This window comes from Alexandromys fortis, unplaced genomic scaffold (assembly GCF_014885135.2).
Source record: "Alexandromys fortis isolate MF-2015 unplaced genomic scaffold, M_Fortis_MF-2015_v1.1 scaffold_291, whole genome shotgun sequence".
Lineage (NCBI taxonomy): Eukaryota > Metazoa > Chordata > Mammalia > Rodentia > Cricetidae > Alexandromys > Alexandromys fortis.
This window is the reverse complement of record NW_026068163.1, coordinates 410,060-429,850: the sequence shown is the minus strand read 5'-3', so window position 1 is coordinate 429,850 and position 19,791 is coordinate 410,060. Positions and strand designations below refer to the sequence as shown.

At 42.3% G+C, this 19,791-nt stretch overlaps 1 protein-coding gene across 16 annotated transcripts in view; it reads left to right on the top strand.

Annotated features, from left to right (window-relative positions):
- Window positions 1–19,791, top strand: part of Cux1 (cut like homeobox 1) — a 348,081-nt gene that overhangs the window by 216,063 nt on the left and 112,227 nt on the right. For all 16 annotated transcript variants that reach the window (XM_050127936.1, XM_050127935.1, XM_050127934.1 and 13 more), the window contains 2 exons: window positions 6,307–6,383; window positions 9,081–9,147. In XM_050127936.1, the coding sequence (XP_049983893.1) occupies window positions 6,307–6,383; window positions 9,081–9,147 (144 nt within the window). The remainder of the gene's footprint in view (window positions 1–6,306; window positions 6,384–9,080; window positions 9,148–19,791) is intronic.

Here is a 19,791-nt window from a genome sequence, read left to right as displayed (position 1 = left end):
CCAAAAATTTTGAAATATTCTTGACATGTAAATACTGAAAAAGTTAAGTATGCCCAGGACTGAGATCACTCAGAATCCATGCCTAGCATGTGCAGGATTGTGGTTTCCATCCCAGCACCAGAAGGAACAAAAAGTTCAGGCTTTTTAGAGCACTCTAGACTTGACACTTTCACCCAGTGCCATCTATATAAATACTCCAGAATTTAAAAATCTCTAAATAAAAGTCTGTCACAGTTGTGGTCCACACGTTTTGGATGAGGGACCCTCGGCCCAGATCAGTAAAATGTACCCATGCTGCACCTGACTAATGACAGTTATAGCTTTCGAATGGCATATTTTATTCCAGACTTCCTCCATAAATGAGTAGTTTTCCACTAATGGAACAATTTAATGAAAATAAGATTTTTTTTTTGTAAAAGCTATGGGAACTCTTGAGCTTGTTAGTTCCAACTGTGTTAGTCAGATTTTTAAAAACTCTTTAGTTAAATTAAGATGTTAAATTTTAGCACTAGCATGAGGAAATGCACATACATTTTAACAGGAGGCACTAATTAGATTTATAGTTTCAAGTAAGTGGCTAGGTTTACTCACTAGGGGTGTGAGGTGTGAGTGATTGTGGAGGCCAAAGGTTAGTGTAAGGTGTGGTGTCTTCCTCCTTTACTCTCCACTTTTTTCTTTGAGACAGGTCTCTCACTGAATCTGGAGATCAATTGGTCAGGTCCTCAAACTTGTGTGGCAAACAATTGACCCATTTAGCCATATCCCCAGCCCCAGCATGGTGTTTTATTCTACTTTTGAACATTGATTTCGTGGTTAATTCACCAGAGTTCTATGGGGTGACCTCAAAAAGATCACAGGAGCCAGGCACAGTGGCACACACATGATTCCAATATTCATGAGTCTCAGGTACGAGAATCATGTGTTCCTTTTTGTTTTGAGACAAAGTCCTACTGTGTAACCTTGGCTAGCCTGGAACTCAATAGATAGACCAGAATGGCCTCAAACTCCCAGAAGTCTGCCTGCCTGCGAGTGCTAGAATTAAAGACATGAAAGACATACACACCTACATGTCATGGGGCTACATAGCAAGACCTTGTCTACAAAAACAAAATAAAGCAAAAATAAAAGATGTCCCAGGCAGTGGTGGTGCACGCCTTTAATCCTAGGGCTTGACTCTCAAGATAGGCAGGCAGATCTCTGCGAGTTCGAGGCAGCTTGGTCTACTGAGTAAGTTCCAGGACAGCCAGGACTATTATATAGAGAAACCTTGTCTTGGAAAACCAAAAGAAAAAGATGTCAGGTATCAAAGCTAAGCTGAGGCTCCTTCATAAAGCTCATGCTTAACTGCATGATGCCCTTGCTCAGTCTCCAACACCAATATTTAAGGAAGGAAGGAAGGAGGGAGGGAGGGAGGGAGGGAGGGAGGGAAGGAAGGAAGGAAGGAGGGAGGAGAGAGAAAGGAAGGAGAAGAAAAGAAAGAAAAACAAAAAAAAAAAACTTATTCTGGTTACATTTCTGTTGCTATGATAAAATATGACCAAAAGCAACTTGAAGAGGAATGTGTTTCTTCTGTCTTTTAGGTCACAATTCATCATTGTTTGAAGTCAGGGCAGGAACAGGGAGCAGAAACAATAGAGGAATACTTCTTTCTTACACATTCCAGAAGTACCTGCCCAAGGATGGTACCACCCTTAGCAGACTGGGCCCTCTCACGTTAATTAATAATTAAGACACTCCACACCTCTAAAATGCCTACCAGTCTATCTGATCTAGGCAATTTCACAATCAAGGTTTTCCTCTCAGATGACTCTAGGCTGTGTCAAGTGGACAATTAAATCTAACTAGGACACCTCCCATGTCTCAGAAGCTTCAGGGATACTGTGATGCTGACTTCATTGGCTCCATTTACAAAGAAGGAAAAGCTAAGTGTGGTGGTGCATGCCTTTAGTCCCAGAACCTGGGGAGCAGAGGCATTCAGATCTCAGACCTCTGAGTTTGGGGCCAGCCTGGTCTATGACCAGTTCCAGATCAGTGATGGTTACATAGTTAGACCCTGATCTAAATAAAAACAAGTAAAAATGAACAAATATAAGGAAAATAGGATCAGGCATGGTGGCACATGCCTTTAATCTCAGCTTTCAGGAGACAGATGTAGGCAGATTTATGTGAATTTGAGGCCAGCCTGGTCTACATAATGAGTTTTAGGCCAGAGACCCTGTCTCCCCCCTCCCCCGCAAAAAAAGTGGAAAGAGAACCAAGTCCAGAAAGTTGTCCTCTGACCTCCACATGGACAACATACTTCAGAATAATAATTAAAATAATTTTTTAAAGAAGGAAAATGGCCAGTATGGTGGTACATGCTTATAACCAGCAGTGTAGAGGTAGAGATAGGAGATTCACCCACAAGTTAGAGGCCAACCTGGGCTATAGCATGAATTTCAAGTATGGTTGAGCTACAGTATGAGATGATTTATCAAAAAATAAGCATACAAAAAAGCATGGGCAATGCTTGATTGTGCAGGAAAATACAGCACTCTAAACCCCTCACTTCCTACCATGAAAACTGGATACAGGAATATGGGCCATCTCTAACCATAACTCTTCTTAGTCATGGAAACTATAATTCAATAAAATTCACAACAGCCTGAGCAAACAATACAGCAAGATAAGAGTGAAAACCACAGGATTTAAAGTTCCATACATTCACTGGCAGAGTGTTCCAGATTCCATCCCTAGCACCACTTACTCAAGTATGTTGACATCAATTTTACTCCCAGCACTGAAGAGGTAAAAAAATCAGGAATTCAAGATTATCCTCAAGTTCCATAATGAGTTTGAGGCCAGCCTGAGCTGCATGAGACCCATTCTCAAAAAAGAAAGGAAGGAAGGAAGGAAGGAAGGAAGGAGGGAGGGAGGGAGGGAGGGAGGGAGGGAGGGAGGGAGGGAGGAAAGAGAGAGAGAGGTTGTGTATAGTGTAATTGATAGCATGCATCCCTTCAGCCTCATATACTATGAAAGTGTGGAAATAAACTGATATGGGAATGTGGTACTGTTCAGGTGAATTCAAATTAGGTAAAGGGATTGATTATATTAAAAGAAAATAATGTTTAGGGAAAGAAATGAAAACAAAACTTTGCCTTTATTACCTTTCTTTACATGCAGAAAAAATCATGTGGAGCCACGCATAGTGACTATGTCTGTAATCCCAGCAAATAGTAATTAATTCATTATATATCAAAAGAGAACTTTGATACATATTTTTAAATATTTTTGAAGTTAAAAAATTCTTTATAATAATATCTGAAAAAGTATACCAATATAACCATCCAATATTTAAAACAAAATTTAAAAAACCAATAACAGTAAGGTTTTAAAGATATCAAAGAGAGAAAATATATTTATACTGCATAAGATAATGGGTGAACTTTTATTTATTGATTTTTAACTATGTGTATCTGTATGTGAATTGGTACAGGAGAGTGCATGTGCATATATATTCTTTCATTTGTGTGTGTGCCTGTATGAATCTATGTGCACCTTATGCATGCAGTGCCTGTGAAGGCCAGAAATGGGCATCAGATCCCCTAGAGCTGGAGTTAAGACAGTGATGAGCTGCCTCATATGGGTGATGAGAACCAAACCCCGGTCTTTTTAAAAAGAGTAGCAAGAGCTCTTGGCCACCAACCCCAAGCTCTTCTGCATATACTCAGAGCTCTTACAGATTAATGGAAAGAAATGATCAGTTCTATTTGCCATACATGATGGTACATGCCAGTAATCCCATCACTGAGGAGGTGTAGGCAAAAAGATTGGGAGTTCATGACCAGCCTTGGCTACCTGAGACCCAATCGCAATAAACAAACAAACAAACAAACAAAACTAGTAACAACCTTCTAAAAGTGGGCAGAGTCGATAGTTGAGCATACAAAGAGACAGCAATAAATATTGAGTTTGATTTTATCCAGTGTTGGCAGGGTTTACAAAAACACATTGGCAGGAGTTTAAATTAGAGGATTTTAATTGGGAAGTTCTCAATATCTATCCAAAAGCAAAAACAATTACATAAAGCTTGTGACCATTGAAATTACTCTGTTAAAATTTTTTCCAACTCTCCAAGTTAGCCAAAAACATAAATTGACGAAATTTTAGCAGAAAGAAACTAAACTGTCTTAGGTATCTGTGGCATTTTGGTTCTGTTTGCCACTGAGAATGAGGGGTAGCAATATATGCTGAAGCAGAACAAACTGGTGATGAAGAGAAAGGCAGACTGCTAAGCACACAAGTAAAAGAAAGGGTAGTTTCATGTCTCATGATCCAGTACACAAGAGGCTGAAGCAGAGAGTTCTAGAGTTGAAGGCCAGCCTTAGCTAAAGGGAGTCCCTTCTCAACCCTCCCCTCCATAAAAGTAAGTGGGGGAAAGGAACTTATATTGCACTATATATCTTTGTTACATTTTAATTTAGTTCATACATACTGTTACATGTTACTGTATGCTACGTTGTTCAGTAGCATAAGACTTGTCAGTCTGTTGTGTTAGTGGATTGTGTATTAATTCACATGCCTTTTATGTAGTTTGTGTGCCTGTAGTTACTTACTATACTGTTGCATTGTAGAAAGGGACAAGGGAACTTTGAGGAGTAAAAGAATTAAGAAAGACTGTACTTTTTATCCTCTTGTAGTGTTTGGTATTTTTTTTTTAATTGGGGGTACCGTCTTCAATCCCAGCATTTGAGAGGCAGAGGCAGATGGATCTTTGCGATTTGGAGGCTAGTCTGGTTTACATAGTGAGTTCCAGAACAGCCAAGGCCTAGGTGAGAGACTCTGCCTCAAAATACAAAACAAAAACAAACAAAACAAAACAAACAAACAAAAGGCCTTGGGGCCCGGAGAGGTGGCTCAGTTGGTAAATTCTTGCTACAAAAGCTTGAGGGCCTGAGTTCAAATTTTCAGTACCCATATAAAAAAGCCAGGTACTGCAACACAACTGTATTTCCAGAACTGGGGTGTGAAACAGGTGGATTGATTGCTAAGGCAACTGGATTGAGATCAGGGTTCAGTGAGGAACACTGTCTCAAAAATAAGTCAAGAGACAGTTGAAGAAGATACAAGCATTGGCCTCTAGCTTGCACACATGGACACATGGGCACACACACATACATGATCATATAATTTTTAAAGTGGGATTTTCTTAAGACTTGTTTTTAATTATGTGTATATGTATGAATATGTTTCAGTGTGTGTCCAGGTACCTGCAAGGGCTGGAAGAGGCCAGAAAAAAAACCTGGAATTAATCACATGCACTTGGTAGCCACCTGATGTGGGCACTGGAAAATGAACTCTGGTTCTCTGCAGTTTTATAATTTATAATGAGTCCCCCCCCCCCTTTTTTTTTTTTTTTTTTTTTTTTTTTTTTTTGTCTTCTGAGACAGGGTTTCTCTGTAGCTTCGAGCATGCCCTGGAACTCACTAGGTAGACCAGGTTGACCTCGAACTCACAGAGATCCACTGCCTCTGCCTCCTGAGTGGTAGCATTAAAGGCGTGCACCACCACCGCCTGGCTAAGGGTCCTCCCATTTTATAATAGACACACATGGGAAGTATTGGCAAAGCTTTTCTAGAGGTGACAGAAATTTGACTCTTTATTTTTTAAGCCATCATTTCTCCTATTTTGTACCCCCAGTTTATTGTGTTGAGCATATATTAAATTCATAGGATATAAAAATGATGAACTTGTTTTTAGATTTTTTTTTTTTTCTTTCGCTGCAGACACAGAGGAAAGCATGTTGTCTCTTGACTGGGACAGCATTTGGAGACCATGGGAATAGTAAACTACTCTCAGATATTCAGAATTCCCCCACCCCCACCCACTGTGGTAGCATTTGTGCTCCACTTTAGAGGAAAGGACAGCTGTCACATCTGTTTAGGACATCCTTTATGCCAACAGATTCCTTTTCTGCATCAGCAGAATGTAAATGTATCATTCTTCTTCCCGACTTAGGAAAACAATGAGTGTGTGATGATGCTATTTGATTTCTTTTTAATATCTGCTATCTCAGAACAAGTTTCATATAGGAGAACCTTCCACACTGATTGCCACACATGTCAGGTCCTGCAGGGTGCACACACTCCACGTTGTATAATGTGCATTCACAAAGGTGAGATGCAGAGACTCAAGCTGTCCTGGGAGGCGAGGCAGGGCCTCCCTGAGAAGAGTGCTGAGCAGTGGGGCTCAGGGCACACAGCCTATCTCAGTAGTCAAAACAAGATGACCAATTTGGCTTCATTTTCTCTCTCTCTCTTTTCCCAGAAAACTGCAAGAGACCCAAATGTCCACCACCTCAAAGCTGGAGGAAGCCGAGCACAAACTCCAGACTTTGCAAACAGGTTCGATGCTCTCCATCCTATTTGAAGACACATGTGGAAGATGGAAGTAGGCTGGGCAAGCATGGGCAGTCTCCTAGCCTGTTTCTAGCCCCTCTGCTACTTGTTGCTCCTGGGGATCCTACAGCTAGGAATCTTGAGCCCACATAACTGAAGCCTGAATCCCAGGTTGCTCTACCTGACTGCATTAGTCACTGCATTGAGTTGCTAATGTGGACGTGGGTGGCTCTCCTGCCTTTTCCCTCCCTGCGCCAGCCATCCTTCCTGTTCTTCTTTCCAACAAACACTTCTAAATCACCAAACTGTCAAGAACTGTCATCTCATTTGGAACAATAATGGGGGTGAGGGGACTTAGTTCTACCCGAAATGAAGTTAAGAACTGTTATAGCAGAACCTTTAAATTCTAAAAGATACCAAAAAAGGTCATACCAAAGTTTGCCTTTCTTTTTTTTTGTTTCCTTTTCTGAGAAGGAAGCAGCATGGTATCTTTAAATGTGGGGAGAAAAATGAGAAGACATCATGATCCAACTTAGAACACAAATGTTACAGGGACAAAAAATAGTCACAACCAGTTTAACAGTCAAATGAATAAATGTCCAAAAACTGCAAACACCAAGCTACTGATGTAGCTCTGCAAAGGAGCTTTTGCTTAGAATACCATCAGTAAGGGACTGGGAGCCTGCCCAGTGGTAGAGCACCTGCCTAGAATCTTCCATTGAGGGGCTCCAAGTGTGGGTTAATTGTAGAACACCTGCCTAGTATGGGCAAAAGCTTTGGTTCAGTCTTCACCTTATACATGCATGTATGTATATACATATGTCTACACACATGATATATCACTTAAAAATTCTGGAAAATGAAGAAACAGCCCAGCAGAAGAGCAAGTGAAGTAGCAGGAAGCTTTGAGAAGCAGTGTGGATCATAAGGGAAAGAGCTGACAGTTTTTAACAGTCAGGGATTTGCAGATAAACCAGTGAAAGATAGTTTTGCCTATCATGCTGTCAGCGTCTTTTAAAGCAGATAATACCGTTGTTGCTGAGGATGTAGGAGCATGGTCACAGGCACTGTGTGGATGTGAATGGGAGAGTTGCCTCTTGAGGCTGGCTGGGTGTTATGTAGGGGCAAGCATGCTCAGTTCTTTACCAACCGCCTTACTTCTGAGTGTGTTAAAAGGAAAACTGATTGGTCTGCCTTGACCTGACATGGAGAGACTTCCATCCTAGACCACTAAGGAAAAAGATGGGCCTCAGAAAATACTCTTAACCATCCCATTTATGGAGCTATTAATATCTTCATGTAACCCAGGCTAGCCTGGGCCTCATGACCCTCCTGCTTCTGCCTCCTCAGTGCTGAGATAACAGGCATGCATCACTATGCCTTGCTCTTCAGTTCAGCCAGTAAATGAAGTTGACAGTCCATAGATGAGGTTTCTGCCCCTACCACAGAGCACACTCTTTTAAAATAAACTTTGGGTCTGTGTGGGTTTGTGCATGTGTACATACATATGAGTTGCAGATGGCTGCAGAGGCATTGATCCCTTTGGGGTTATAGACAGTTGTGAGCATGGGTGCTGGGAGCCAAGCGTGAGTCCTCTACAAGAGCTTAACCTCTGAACCATTTCTCCAGCCCACAATAAAGTAAATAGAGGTATGTATTAAATAACAATTGAAAGTATAATAGGAGCTGAGGCGTTTGCTCAGATCCATAGCACACAAACATAAGGATCTGAATTCAACCTCTAGAGCCCATGTAAAAAGCCATGTGTGGTAGACCATGCTTATAATCCCAGACCTAGCAAGGTGAAGACAGGTTGGTCCCTGAGCTCACTGATCTGCCAATCTTGCCCACTTGGTGAGTTCCAGGTCAGTGGGAGACCCTGCTCCAAAAACTGCAAGGTGGGTGGCGTCAGAAGACTGAAGTTTGTAACACATACACATGCGCACACAGTGATATGAGCACACATACACTAAACCTTTTGAAGTCTTATAAGCTAGTTGCAGAGCTGTTTATAGTCGTGGTCAGTTACCATATGCATGCTTTTACCCAGCTGGTAGCATGCCAGAGTCACTGTAGGCTCACAAGTCATGTGTTGCACTAAGACGATAAAGCGCCTAGATGATAGGAACTTTCTACCTCCAATATAATTATATGTGACCTTCATCATATACTTGACCAACATAACTTGATTAACATAATATGCAACTGTATTTGCAGTTGGTATAGAAATGATTTTTGATGATAAAAGCCATTTAAAAGCTGAAAGTCTGCAGCAAACTGGACGGTGGTTCTCTGTTGCAGGAGGTACTTCAGAGAGATAAGGTGGGGTGAGGGAGTTTCCTTCTCCCTCCGTTGTATGTCTCCCATCCTCGTGTACTTCTCCTTTTTACTGTGAGCAGCTGGTGTTCTAACTCCTGTAATCTCCTCACTGGAGAGTTGTACCCAGGGAGATCCAGGATTTGAAACCCCATCAGTAGAGTGCTTATCCAGTACTCAGAAATCCTTGGATTTGATCCCCATCATGAAGGAAAACAGGCTCATATCTGTAATCTCCATGCTGAGTAGGTAGAGGCAGGTGGGTCAGACGGTCAATGTTATCTTTGGCTGTATAATGAGCGCAAGGATAGCCTGGGCTACATCGACCCTGTCTGAAAACAGACAAGATTGGTATCTTATATCATGGTTTCTGTCCTTGCCTTTTAGCCCTGGAAAAAACTCGAACAGAATTATTTGACCTGAAAACCAAATATGATGAAGAAACTACTGCAAAGTAAGTATCTGTGTGATATCATCCTCTGTTTTGTTTTGTTTTTTTCTGTTTTTTTGCATTTGGTCAAGATGACTGTGCTATTGCTAATCCACAGAAGATGGGCTTAGAAGATATTCAACCTCCTGTCATGCTGTCAAGATATAATGTCAGTCTAATAAGTCCCTTGTATCATATCCATTCCACTGAAACTTCTGTTCCTGGTCACAAAGAAGTCTAGACTTTGCGCACTCGTGTGTGCGTGTGTGTCTGTGTAAATGAGTGTGCATACCACAGTGCACATGTAGAAGTCTGAGGACCCCTTTAGGTCAGGGTCTCTTGTTTCTGCCTATCTGTAAGTCTCTAGATGAGCCTCCTGTCTCAACCTCTTGTCTCACTGTAGGAGTGCTAGGATTACAGATGTGCACCACATCTGACTTTATTTTTTAATTTATTTTATTTTATGGGTTTGGGTGTTTTGCCTTTCTGGTCTTGGTCTGTATGTCTTGTGTATTGTGTGTGAACCAAAAGAGGACATCAGATCCTCTGAAGCTGTAGTTATAGGTGATTGTGAGCCACCATGTGGGGGCTAGGAATTGAACCTGGGTTTTTTCATTTGTATGCTAGAGGTCAAACTCTCATTAGCATACTTACGCAGCAAGCATTTTTACCTGCTTAGCCATGTCCAGCCCATATGCTTTACTTTTTTCTACACTGGGAAAGGGTGAACTTTCAAGCAATGTGATTGGTGGGACACTTCTGTGGAAATACAGTCTGGAGAAGAGTACCTTAGGAAGAACAAGCACAGCCCATAAAGATACTTGTCACTGAGCCTTACAGCTTTGTACAGGGCTCCCTGTGTGGGGACACTCAGGGATGAGACTGGGCCAATGATGCTTCCTGCTTACTTGACCATTGTCAAGATGACATCAGACATTACAGTAACTTGTGACAGGAACATTTACTACCAGACCCCTCCTTGTAGATGAGCAGAGAGGAGGAACTGATATTGTCCTAAGTTGTGAGTCAGCCACAAGTCTGCTAGCTATGGCTAATGTTCAGACAAGCTGTCTAAGGCTGAAGTTTTCATGGCTTTTTCCCATTGGAGAAGGCTCTTCTGATCTTCCACAGAAATGTACATGTATTCAGCGGCAGTGTTGCCTCCAGCCACTGGGAACACAGGTTTGTTCATATGTTGCTCCAATAGGTATCAGAGTTGTCACATCTGAGTTGTTCCCACTCTATTGTAGTGAGAGACAGGACTTACACCCCAGCAATCCTTGTCCTTTTCATGTGATATATGTGTTTGTGTACTTGAATTGTGTGCCTGTGGAAGCCAGACATTGGGTATTTTCCTCAATCACTCGCTACTTATTTTTTTATTTATTTTATGTATATAAATGTTTTGCCTACATTTATGTCTGTACCATGTATATGCCTGATGTTTTCAGAGGTTAGAAGATAACAACAGAGTCCCTGGAATTGGAACTATCAGGTAGTTATGAGCCACCATATGGGTGTTGTGTATCCAACTCAGGTCCTCTGGAAGAGCAACCAGTACTGTTAACCACTGAGTCATCTCAGCTCGCCTCGTTTTTTGTTTTAAGCAGGATGTCTCAATAAGCTTGGAGTTCACACATGGACTAGACTGTTGGCCAGTGAGCTCTAGGGATAGGTAGTCCTCAGGAGTGGGAGTACCAACATGTGCCACCACACTTAGGTTTGTACATGGGTGCTAGGGTTCTGAACTTAGGCCCTCATTCTTACATAGCAAGCCATCATATCCCTAGCCTCGGGGCCATTTCTTGACCCTCTACTCTCCTTTGTTTATTAGTCCAGACCTTAAGGCCCAGTTAGTTCCCAGACCTGCAGTCAAACTTCACTAGATAACTTAGAACTTATTCACAGAGACCCAGATGTCCTCATCAGTCTCCCTAGCTGGCTGACTTGATAGCATAGCTAAACCTCATAAAAACCTTTAGGCCATCACTCTCCTCCCTCCATGCTCTACAGTTAGGCTTGAAAAGTACAAATGAGCTCAGTCTAAGGGAGTAAATTCTATGACTTCGGGCTTACCTCCTTCCATCCCAAAGACAGGACCATCTAAGAGCAGCTGTCATCATCCAACTGGAGGACACACATGCTACTCCCACCCTTTGAAAGCTCATAGACTTTCTCACCTGCAACACATTTCCACAGAAGAAACCACATCAACTGCCATGATAAAACTCCTGGACCCTGCCCCCTTTTCTGTCAGTGTTTTATCTTCATGTAATGTGATCATTTCTGCTTGGATTTTATCCTACTAAACTGATCATTTTTCTCAGTAACTGAATATTTTTCTTTTCTTTTGTTATTTTTTTTTTTAACTCTGGCTCTCTACATAGCCCTGGCTACCCTGATGTGTAGACAGCATGTTAATCAGTGTGTGCCTCCTCCTTCCACTTCACATCACTGTCTTGATTGGCCTAAGTCCTAGTGAGTTTGGAAATATAGTTGTTTATATCACTATTTATTATTGCCAAACTGTACTACTTTCTTGTATGTACTTGTTTTCTTGTCTATGTTTCTATGTGTGTATGCAACAGCATACCTTTAGAGGTCAGAAGACAACCTTGGGTGTTCGTGATTATGGATTTAGCAGTCTTTTGAGAGCTTTTGATGTGCATATGTTATGAGTGTGCATGTATGTGGGTACATGTGTACATATGTGCAGCTGGATGTGGAAGTCAGAGGTTGATGTCAGGTGTTTTCCTCAACAGTTCTCCACCTTAGATATTTTGAGTCAGGGTCTCACTTGAACCCAGAGCTCACTGATGCAACAACCTGCTTCAAGGATATCATGTCTTTGCCTCCCTGGTGCTGGATTCAGGCAGCCTACCAAGCCAATCCAGGATTCAGATGAGTCCTAGGGCTCTGAACCACAGTCGTCCTGCTTGCATGGCAAGTGCTTTACCCACTGAGACACATTCCTAGTCCTCCTTTGTTCTTTTTTGAGAGGGGGTTTCACTGCACTACTTAGGCTGATCTGAAACTCCTAGGGTCAAGAGATAATTCCTTCATCAGCTTCTGCAATAGCTGGGGGCTGTAAATGTGCTGCTGTACCTGGCAAGGATGTGGGACTCAATGAGTAATTTCTAAATATAAGAAGTCTGTGAAAGAGCAAGGCCACATTGGTCTCTTGGAAGACCTGCCACAGTTCTGAAAATAGTGGATTGATGGATGTGGAAAGGTAGTCCAACTAGACTGGGCTGAAAATTTATTTCTCTGATTAGAAAAAGAAAGTACTGATTGGGGCTAGGCAGGTGACTCAGGCTGGGAAGTACTTGTCATGGATGCATGAAGACCTAAATTTGATCTCCAGAACCCAGATAAGAGCTGGGCTTGGTAAAGTTCCCTTGAAATTCTAGCACTGGGGACATAAAGACAGGCAGATCCCTGGGGCTCCCTGAACAGCAGCTTATATTAACTGACCTCAGGACCCCATCAGAGGTCCTATCTCAAAAAAAAAAAAAAAAAAAAAAAGGTGGATGGCTCCTAAGGAACAACACACAAGGTTGACCTCTCTACATCCACATTCATGTGCACGTGTACACACACCAGGGATGGTTTTAAACATCTTTTTTTAAGGGAAAAAAAAGAATGCTTCAACGCATGCTGACAAACCTAGAAAGGGAGGTAGGAGACATAGAAAAGGCATTGAGGAAAGACTGCTCTGGGAGTGATTGCTCTGTTTCCTGTACACACTGTGACCTCCTCCAGAGCCTCTTGTCTCTTGGACAAGGGGCATAAGAGCAGCTGCATCACTGAGTAGCTATGGAGAGTGATGAAGTGTGTGCAGAGGCAATATGGCAAGGCCTGGGGTGCTCACAGCAGAATCCCATGTATGCCTCTTGGAGAAGGTTAGTCTGAAATGTGTCAGTCATTCAGACCACTGACCTTCCCTCTCCCCCATTCAGAAAGAAACCACAGGGACTGGGGCTGTAACTCAGTTGATAGGGTGCTTGCTTAGCATCCACAAGGCCTTGGGGGTCAATCTTCAATACTACAAGAACCAGGTGTGGTGGCACATGCCTCTAATCGCAGCACTTGGGAGGTGGAAGCCAGGAAGATGACGAGTTAAAGGTCAGCTTCAGCTATACTGTTAGAGGCCAATTTGGGCTATTCAAGACCCTTGGGGGGATGTAGGTCAAAGGCAACAAGGCCACTTGGAGCCTTCCACCCCCAACCCTAACTGCTGCTTTTGCAGTCATTTCAGCTGTACGTCAGCTGGGACTGCTTGGCTGGCTGTGATAGGGACAGTGGCAGTAAAGTTTTCCATGTGTAGGCTTGAAGCAAAATGTAATTAGCCTTTATGCACAGAACAAGGCCCCATTGATGAGTACAGCTGGTCTTTGTTTGGTCCCATCACTGAGAGTGGGAGGTAAAGTGTTCTTCTTCATGTTTATTAATGCAAGATTCCGTAGACAAATGGCAAGCACAGTTTAATATTTGTTGGAACACGGCGGGGGGGAGGGGGGGCTTGCCAAACAGTTGTTGTGTGAGCGGATTGCAGGCCCTCACATTATAACCATTGCTGGGTTAAATAAATGGATTATTTCAGCTTTTTTTTTTTTAATGTACCTCCCCAAATGATCAGCCCTGAGTCCCATTCTCCCCACAGCAAATGCATATGTAGCACCTTAAGGACCTTAAAGTTGCATCTTATAAAGTCTGTCAGTGTGGATTTTACCGTTCTCGCTGTTCCCTAGGACTGCTTTCAGCAAGCAATGGCTGCCACCCTTAGAAGGGCCTTGAACACCTCATACACTGCCCACTTTCCTCCGCTTCTGTTTCATAATCTTTCACTTCCCCTTGAGTTTAAGACACCATATAATTGAGCACAAGAATTCCCATTTTCATTTGTATTTTTTGAAACCTTTTGTGGGGGAATGTGTACACTGTATTATTGTGCACATGTAGAGATCAGAAGACAACTTGTAGGAGCCAGTTCTCTCCTACCATGTGGAGTCTGGGGATGGATCTCAGGTCATGGAACTTGGCAGAAAAGCACTTTTACCCACCAAGCCCTCTACCCAGCCCCAGACTTCTTATTTCAGTTTTCCCTCTACAGTGGGCCTGGGTGAACAAGGAGAGCCCTGGAACACCTTCTAGACCACAAGGGCAGAGTAAAAAGGAAGATTAAGTTGTGATAAAATGCTACACTCCGACCTAAGGTTAAAGACCGGAGATGTGGCTCAGTTGTATAGTCCTTGCCTAGCTAGCATGTGTGAAGCCCTGGGTTTAACCACCAACACTCAAGAGGTAAAGGCAAAAAGATCAAAGTTAAAATTTGTCCTGAGCTACATAGCAACTTTGAGGCCAGCTTGGGCTACATAAAATCCAGTCTCAGAAAAAAAAATTCAATTTTTTGACAGATGGGTATAGTTTAATAATAGAGTGCATGCCCAATATGTTCAAGCTCTGGGTTCAGTTCCCTCTCATACTGGGCACAGAAGAGGGAGAGGAACAAACATACTCTTTCTACAGCTAATATTACTCTGTTACTCCCAAATTTTCCTTAAGCTTTTTCATGTTGTATTCCTTTCCTCTGCTTGTTTTCAAGAAAAGACATTATATATGCAAATAGCACATTACAAAAGCAACATTGATGAAGAAATACTTGGATTTATTTTGAAATATGTTCTTTGTACTGTGTGTGACCAGTGAGTATCATATCCATTGCTCTGGGAAAGACAAGACTTCTCTTAGTCAGTTCAGCTGATTGCTCAGAGAACCCAAACTGATTTGCAGGCATGGGACCTCTGTGCTCCAACAGAGGACAAGGAAGCAGAAACTGAAAGAGGAAGCCAGAGGTTCCCAGTATGACTGTCCAATGGGAAGTGTGGCTAGTATGCTGGTGAGCAGAGGTGGCAGCAGCCCTTAGACAGATGTTTCTGGACTATTACACAGTAGATTTTCAAATGTCACCACACTTGCTGTTTGTGGCAGTCATTAAGAAAGCCCTTACTATGTTAACTGCATGAATGAGGCATGGCGGGCAGCACCCAGTCAGGCTCCTGCCTCCTCCATTCAGCTCGAAGTGAAGTGCTGTTTTGCACAGGACCTCGTAGTTCTCTGGGGCACGGATGTGCCTAGAATCTCCCAGTGAGGGGCTGGGGGCATGACTCAGCAAGAGTGATTATCTAGCACGTACAGGGCCTTGGTTTCGTCCTCAGCAAAGGGAATAATGTCCCTTTCTGAGGCTTCCTCTATAATGGCCTTGTTAACCTGTGTGAGGGCTAATGGTGACAGCAGATTTCTGTGAAACATTCAGTGTCTTCCTGGCAAAGCCTATTGTTTATGATTTTACCATCCTTTTCTTTATAGTTCTACATGAATTACTCTGGAAATTAGGCTGGGCCAGACTATCTGACCAAGACTATATGCCCAAGAATCACATGGCTATTATGATCTGTCTGTCATGTTACACTAATGTTGCATCCTTTGACTCTTTTAATTTTTTTTTCTTTGCTTGTGTGGTATTCTTCTTGCACACATGTCTGTGTACCGCATGCATGCCTGGTGCCCAAGGAGGCCAGTAAGAGACATCAAATCCTCTACAATTAGAGTTAAAAACAGTTGTGTGTACTGGGAACTGAGCCTGGGTCATCTGGAAGAGCAACCAGTGCTTTTAACTCCTGAGCTGCCAAACCTCCCTTTTCTTTGTCAATGGTGCTTAGAGACAGGGCTAGCCTAAAACTCACTGTGTAGACCAGGTCTTGGACTCACAAAGATCCATCAACCTCTGCCTCCTGAATGCTGGGATTAAAGACATAACATGTACTGCACATTCAGCTTTTGAGGGCAGTGGGAGTATCTCCTTCTGTATCCCTGGCTGATCCTGAATTCTGTGGCCATGATCACACACACACACACACACACACACACACACACACACACACACCCCAGTAAACTTGGGAAGACAAAGGGAGGTGTCCTGAAACCTCAGTGGCATTCATTTCCCATCACTTTCAGAATGTAATTGTTCTCCATCTTTCTAATGAATCATCAGTTTCCAGTGTGAGTTGCTGTAATTAATTATCCTGGTTGGATTAATTTTTCTAAAAGCAGAAGCAAATCATGTGTGATTTTAAGGGTATGGACTTGAATAGTTTAGTCAGACCTGGACTTTCCGCCAATGTCTTATTTCTATTTCCAGAGGCATTAGTACATTTGGTAGAATTCCTGGCGTTTTCCATCCTTGTGTAAGGGTTCTGCTTCACATCTAAAACTCGGTGTTGGCTTTTCTGTTTCAGTCTTCTTGGATGGGACTAAAATGAAGAGGTTGGCTTCCTGCGTCCAAACCCAGAAGACACTTTTTTATTACTTTGTGTGTCCATGTGTGTACAAACCTGTGCCTGTGTGCACAGATGCACATATGAGTGCATGTAAAGGTTAGAAAACAACCTTGTCTGCCTCTCCTCGGATGCAGCCCCTCCCCCTTGTTTTCCTGGAACTCAACAAGTAAGCTGGACTGTCTGGCCAGCAAGCCTATGGGATCAGCCTCTGCCTGCCTCTCACTGCTGGGAATACAAGTGTGTACTACAATGCCCAGCTTTTTCTTATGGGTTCTGGGTATTGAACTCAGCCCTCATATTTGAACAACAAGCTCTTTACCAGCCAAGCCATTTCCCCAGCCCTTGGACTCTACATTTTGAAATTTGAACTAGTTGCCATTTAGGTGCTGGTACTATGAGGATCAAAAGTTTCAAGTTCAAACCATCCCAGAGGTATTAACACCTTAATAAACATCTTAAAATTAACTGTGGAAACCAGGTGGTGCACATCTTTAATCCCAGCATTCCAGAGACAGAGGCCGAAGGGTCTCTGTGAGTTCAAGACCAGCTTGGTCTACACAGTGAGTTCCAGAATAGCCAGGGCTACTTAGAGAGACCCTGTCTCTAAAGCCATTTACTTCATTAATGATTGATGTGGGAAGGCCCAACCTACTGTGAATAGTGTTACCCCTGGGCAGATAATTGTCAAAGAAAGCAGGCTAAGCAAGCCAGTAAGCAGTATTCCTCAGTAGTTTCTGCTTCAGTTCCTTCCTCCAGGTTTCTGCCTTGAGTTCCTGCCCTGGCTTCCGTCATAATGGGCTATAAACTGTGAGAGATGAAATAAACCCTTTCCTCACCAGCTTTCTCTTGGTCATGGTATTTATCACAGTAACAGAGATGCAAATTAATACAGTCAGTATCCATGGTGACTGTAGTTTAGTGTCAAAATGTCACATTTGTGTAGGACTCGTGTTTTGAAGTGTGAACAATTCATTCAGTGTGAGGGACCTCCTACCTTACCTTACTCTGACTCTGCAGTGGCAGAAATATGTGTGAAAGACCCAGTAGCATCTAGGCGAGCTTCAAAGGTATTTGTCTTGGAGAACTCAGGGATTCTAGGCTGGTTACATCAAATCAAGAGAGATACTGAACAGTTGGCTACCCAAGGGCCCTCATTCTAAGATAGCTTGTAAGAAACTTTGTAGGCGCATGCATATATGTTCATGCATGTGGAGACAAAGGACTACCGCAGTTGTTATTCAGGAACCACCCACATTGGTGTTTGAAATAGGGTCTCCCCAGTGGCCTGGAATCCACCTGTCTTCATCTCTCCAGCAATCATGTGCCACTAAACCCAGGTCCTTGTGCTTGGGCCATCTCCGACTCTCAAACTTTTAGGAAGCAGAATGAAATGTTTCCTATAGGAAAGCCAGAGCAGAGCCAAATAATTGAGCTCATTGTTTTCCTTCAAGGCTTGTTTGCCCTTTCATTCTCTTCCTAAGGTGCTGGATGTTGAGGAATGTCTCCATTTGCCAGAAAGACAGTGGGGTGTCTCATATTTCCCCCACCAGACCGCTAGTTCTGAAGCGAGCCTGCAGAATGAATTTTTAATGCTAAACGTTATGGCATCGCTCTTGCAGCCAGCCACATTGCTCTCCTGAGCCTACAGATTTAATGCTCGGTTGAGCAGAGTGAGGACTTGGGGGCACTCAACACAGTGAGAATTAACCCCCCAACAACCATGCTGGTGTCCTCTTATCTCCAGAAAGCTAACCCTAAGGAGTTGGAAGAGAAAATTAAAACTCTATTGTGTTTGGAATGTTCGCCAAACAGCCTGGAGCACAAAGCAGGGCATGGTCTCAAAATCTCATCAGATAGTGTGTGTTTTTACCTTTTCACTTTTTTTTTTTTTCCACCATGGCTGTTCTTACTTGAATGTATTTCTGTGATCTTCCCACCCTTAAAAAAGCTTTACGATCTGCAAGGCTTACAGAATACACATAAGACTGGAGACTCTCCAGTTTCTATGAAAAGTACAAATGGAATCAGAAGTCCAGAGCTGGTCGCTAACAATGGAAAAGGGACCATTTGTATTCAGTGGCTAATTCTGGTTTGGACCATATGGTTGATTGTTATTTTTTCCCCTCAGGAGGTTTCTATATTTTTGAAGTTTTCAAAATTAAGAATAAGTTGTATATAAAAATTGTTCAAGCTTAAATAAATTGGAGAAGGATGGAATCTTCAACAAGCAGTAGAACAAATGGCTGAGTATGTAGATAATAAGCTAGGGCTGTGCTCTATGCCAATTAAAGCCTAGATGTCTTAAATATATACATGTAAAAGAAATCATGAAAACACTAAGAGAGATTTTAGGTGAGGATTTATATAATAAGGGAGCAGAAGAGACCTTTTTTTTAAAGCTTGATGCCAAAAGTAGAAAACCTGTGGGATATTCAAAGATTTCTGGGGGTGGATGGTGGACAAGATGGGTAGAAGACTGACAAGGATAGATAAAACATCTACAGTGTGTAAGTAGAAAAATGGTTAATATCTGTTTCTTACAAAGCCATAACAAAATATTAAGAGTTCAGTAGAGTGGATGTATAGATGGGAGGAAGGGATAATGGACTGATAGATGAGTGGGTAGAAGTCCATGAATGCATGAAATAAATGGGTAGATAGACATGGATAAACTATTTACAATTTATAAGACAGATAAAGGGTTAGCATATATTTCTTACAAAATAATAACAAAAATCTATAGGTGAATAAACTGGATAGATTAAATGAGGTGATGGATGGGTAGATGTAAATGGCAAATAGGTGAATGGTGGAAAGAGCGAATATATGGATCAGTGCACAGATAAATTGATGGATGAAAGGTAAATGGATGGGAAAAATTGTAAGATATATACAATGTATATGTTTTACAAAGCAATAGCAAAATGTGTAATGCCCAGAAGAGAAAGCCTTTTCTGTTCTCTCCTAGGTAGATGTTTGTACCACAGGCATTTCAAACTGCCTTTCATAACTTTCCTCTTCGGTGCAGCTGCTGTCCCTCTGTGGTTTGTGTCACCTCCCACTTGAGATCATTATTTTTTCCTTCATTCCACAAACCTTGGGTCCTTCCTGACTCTCTGCTGCCCTCCTATCTCAATCTACATCAGTCCCTCTTCCACAGCTATCTTCATTTCTTATTTCTTAGCTCTGCTGTTACCACCATAATCTGAGTCTTTCCTCACTCAGCATCCTTTCTATATCTTATCAACTTGTCTCTCTGCTGCCATTTTCTCTCTGGATGAATCTACCTTCCCAGGATCTGCTAAAAGTGTCCAAAATATAATAATCC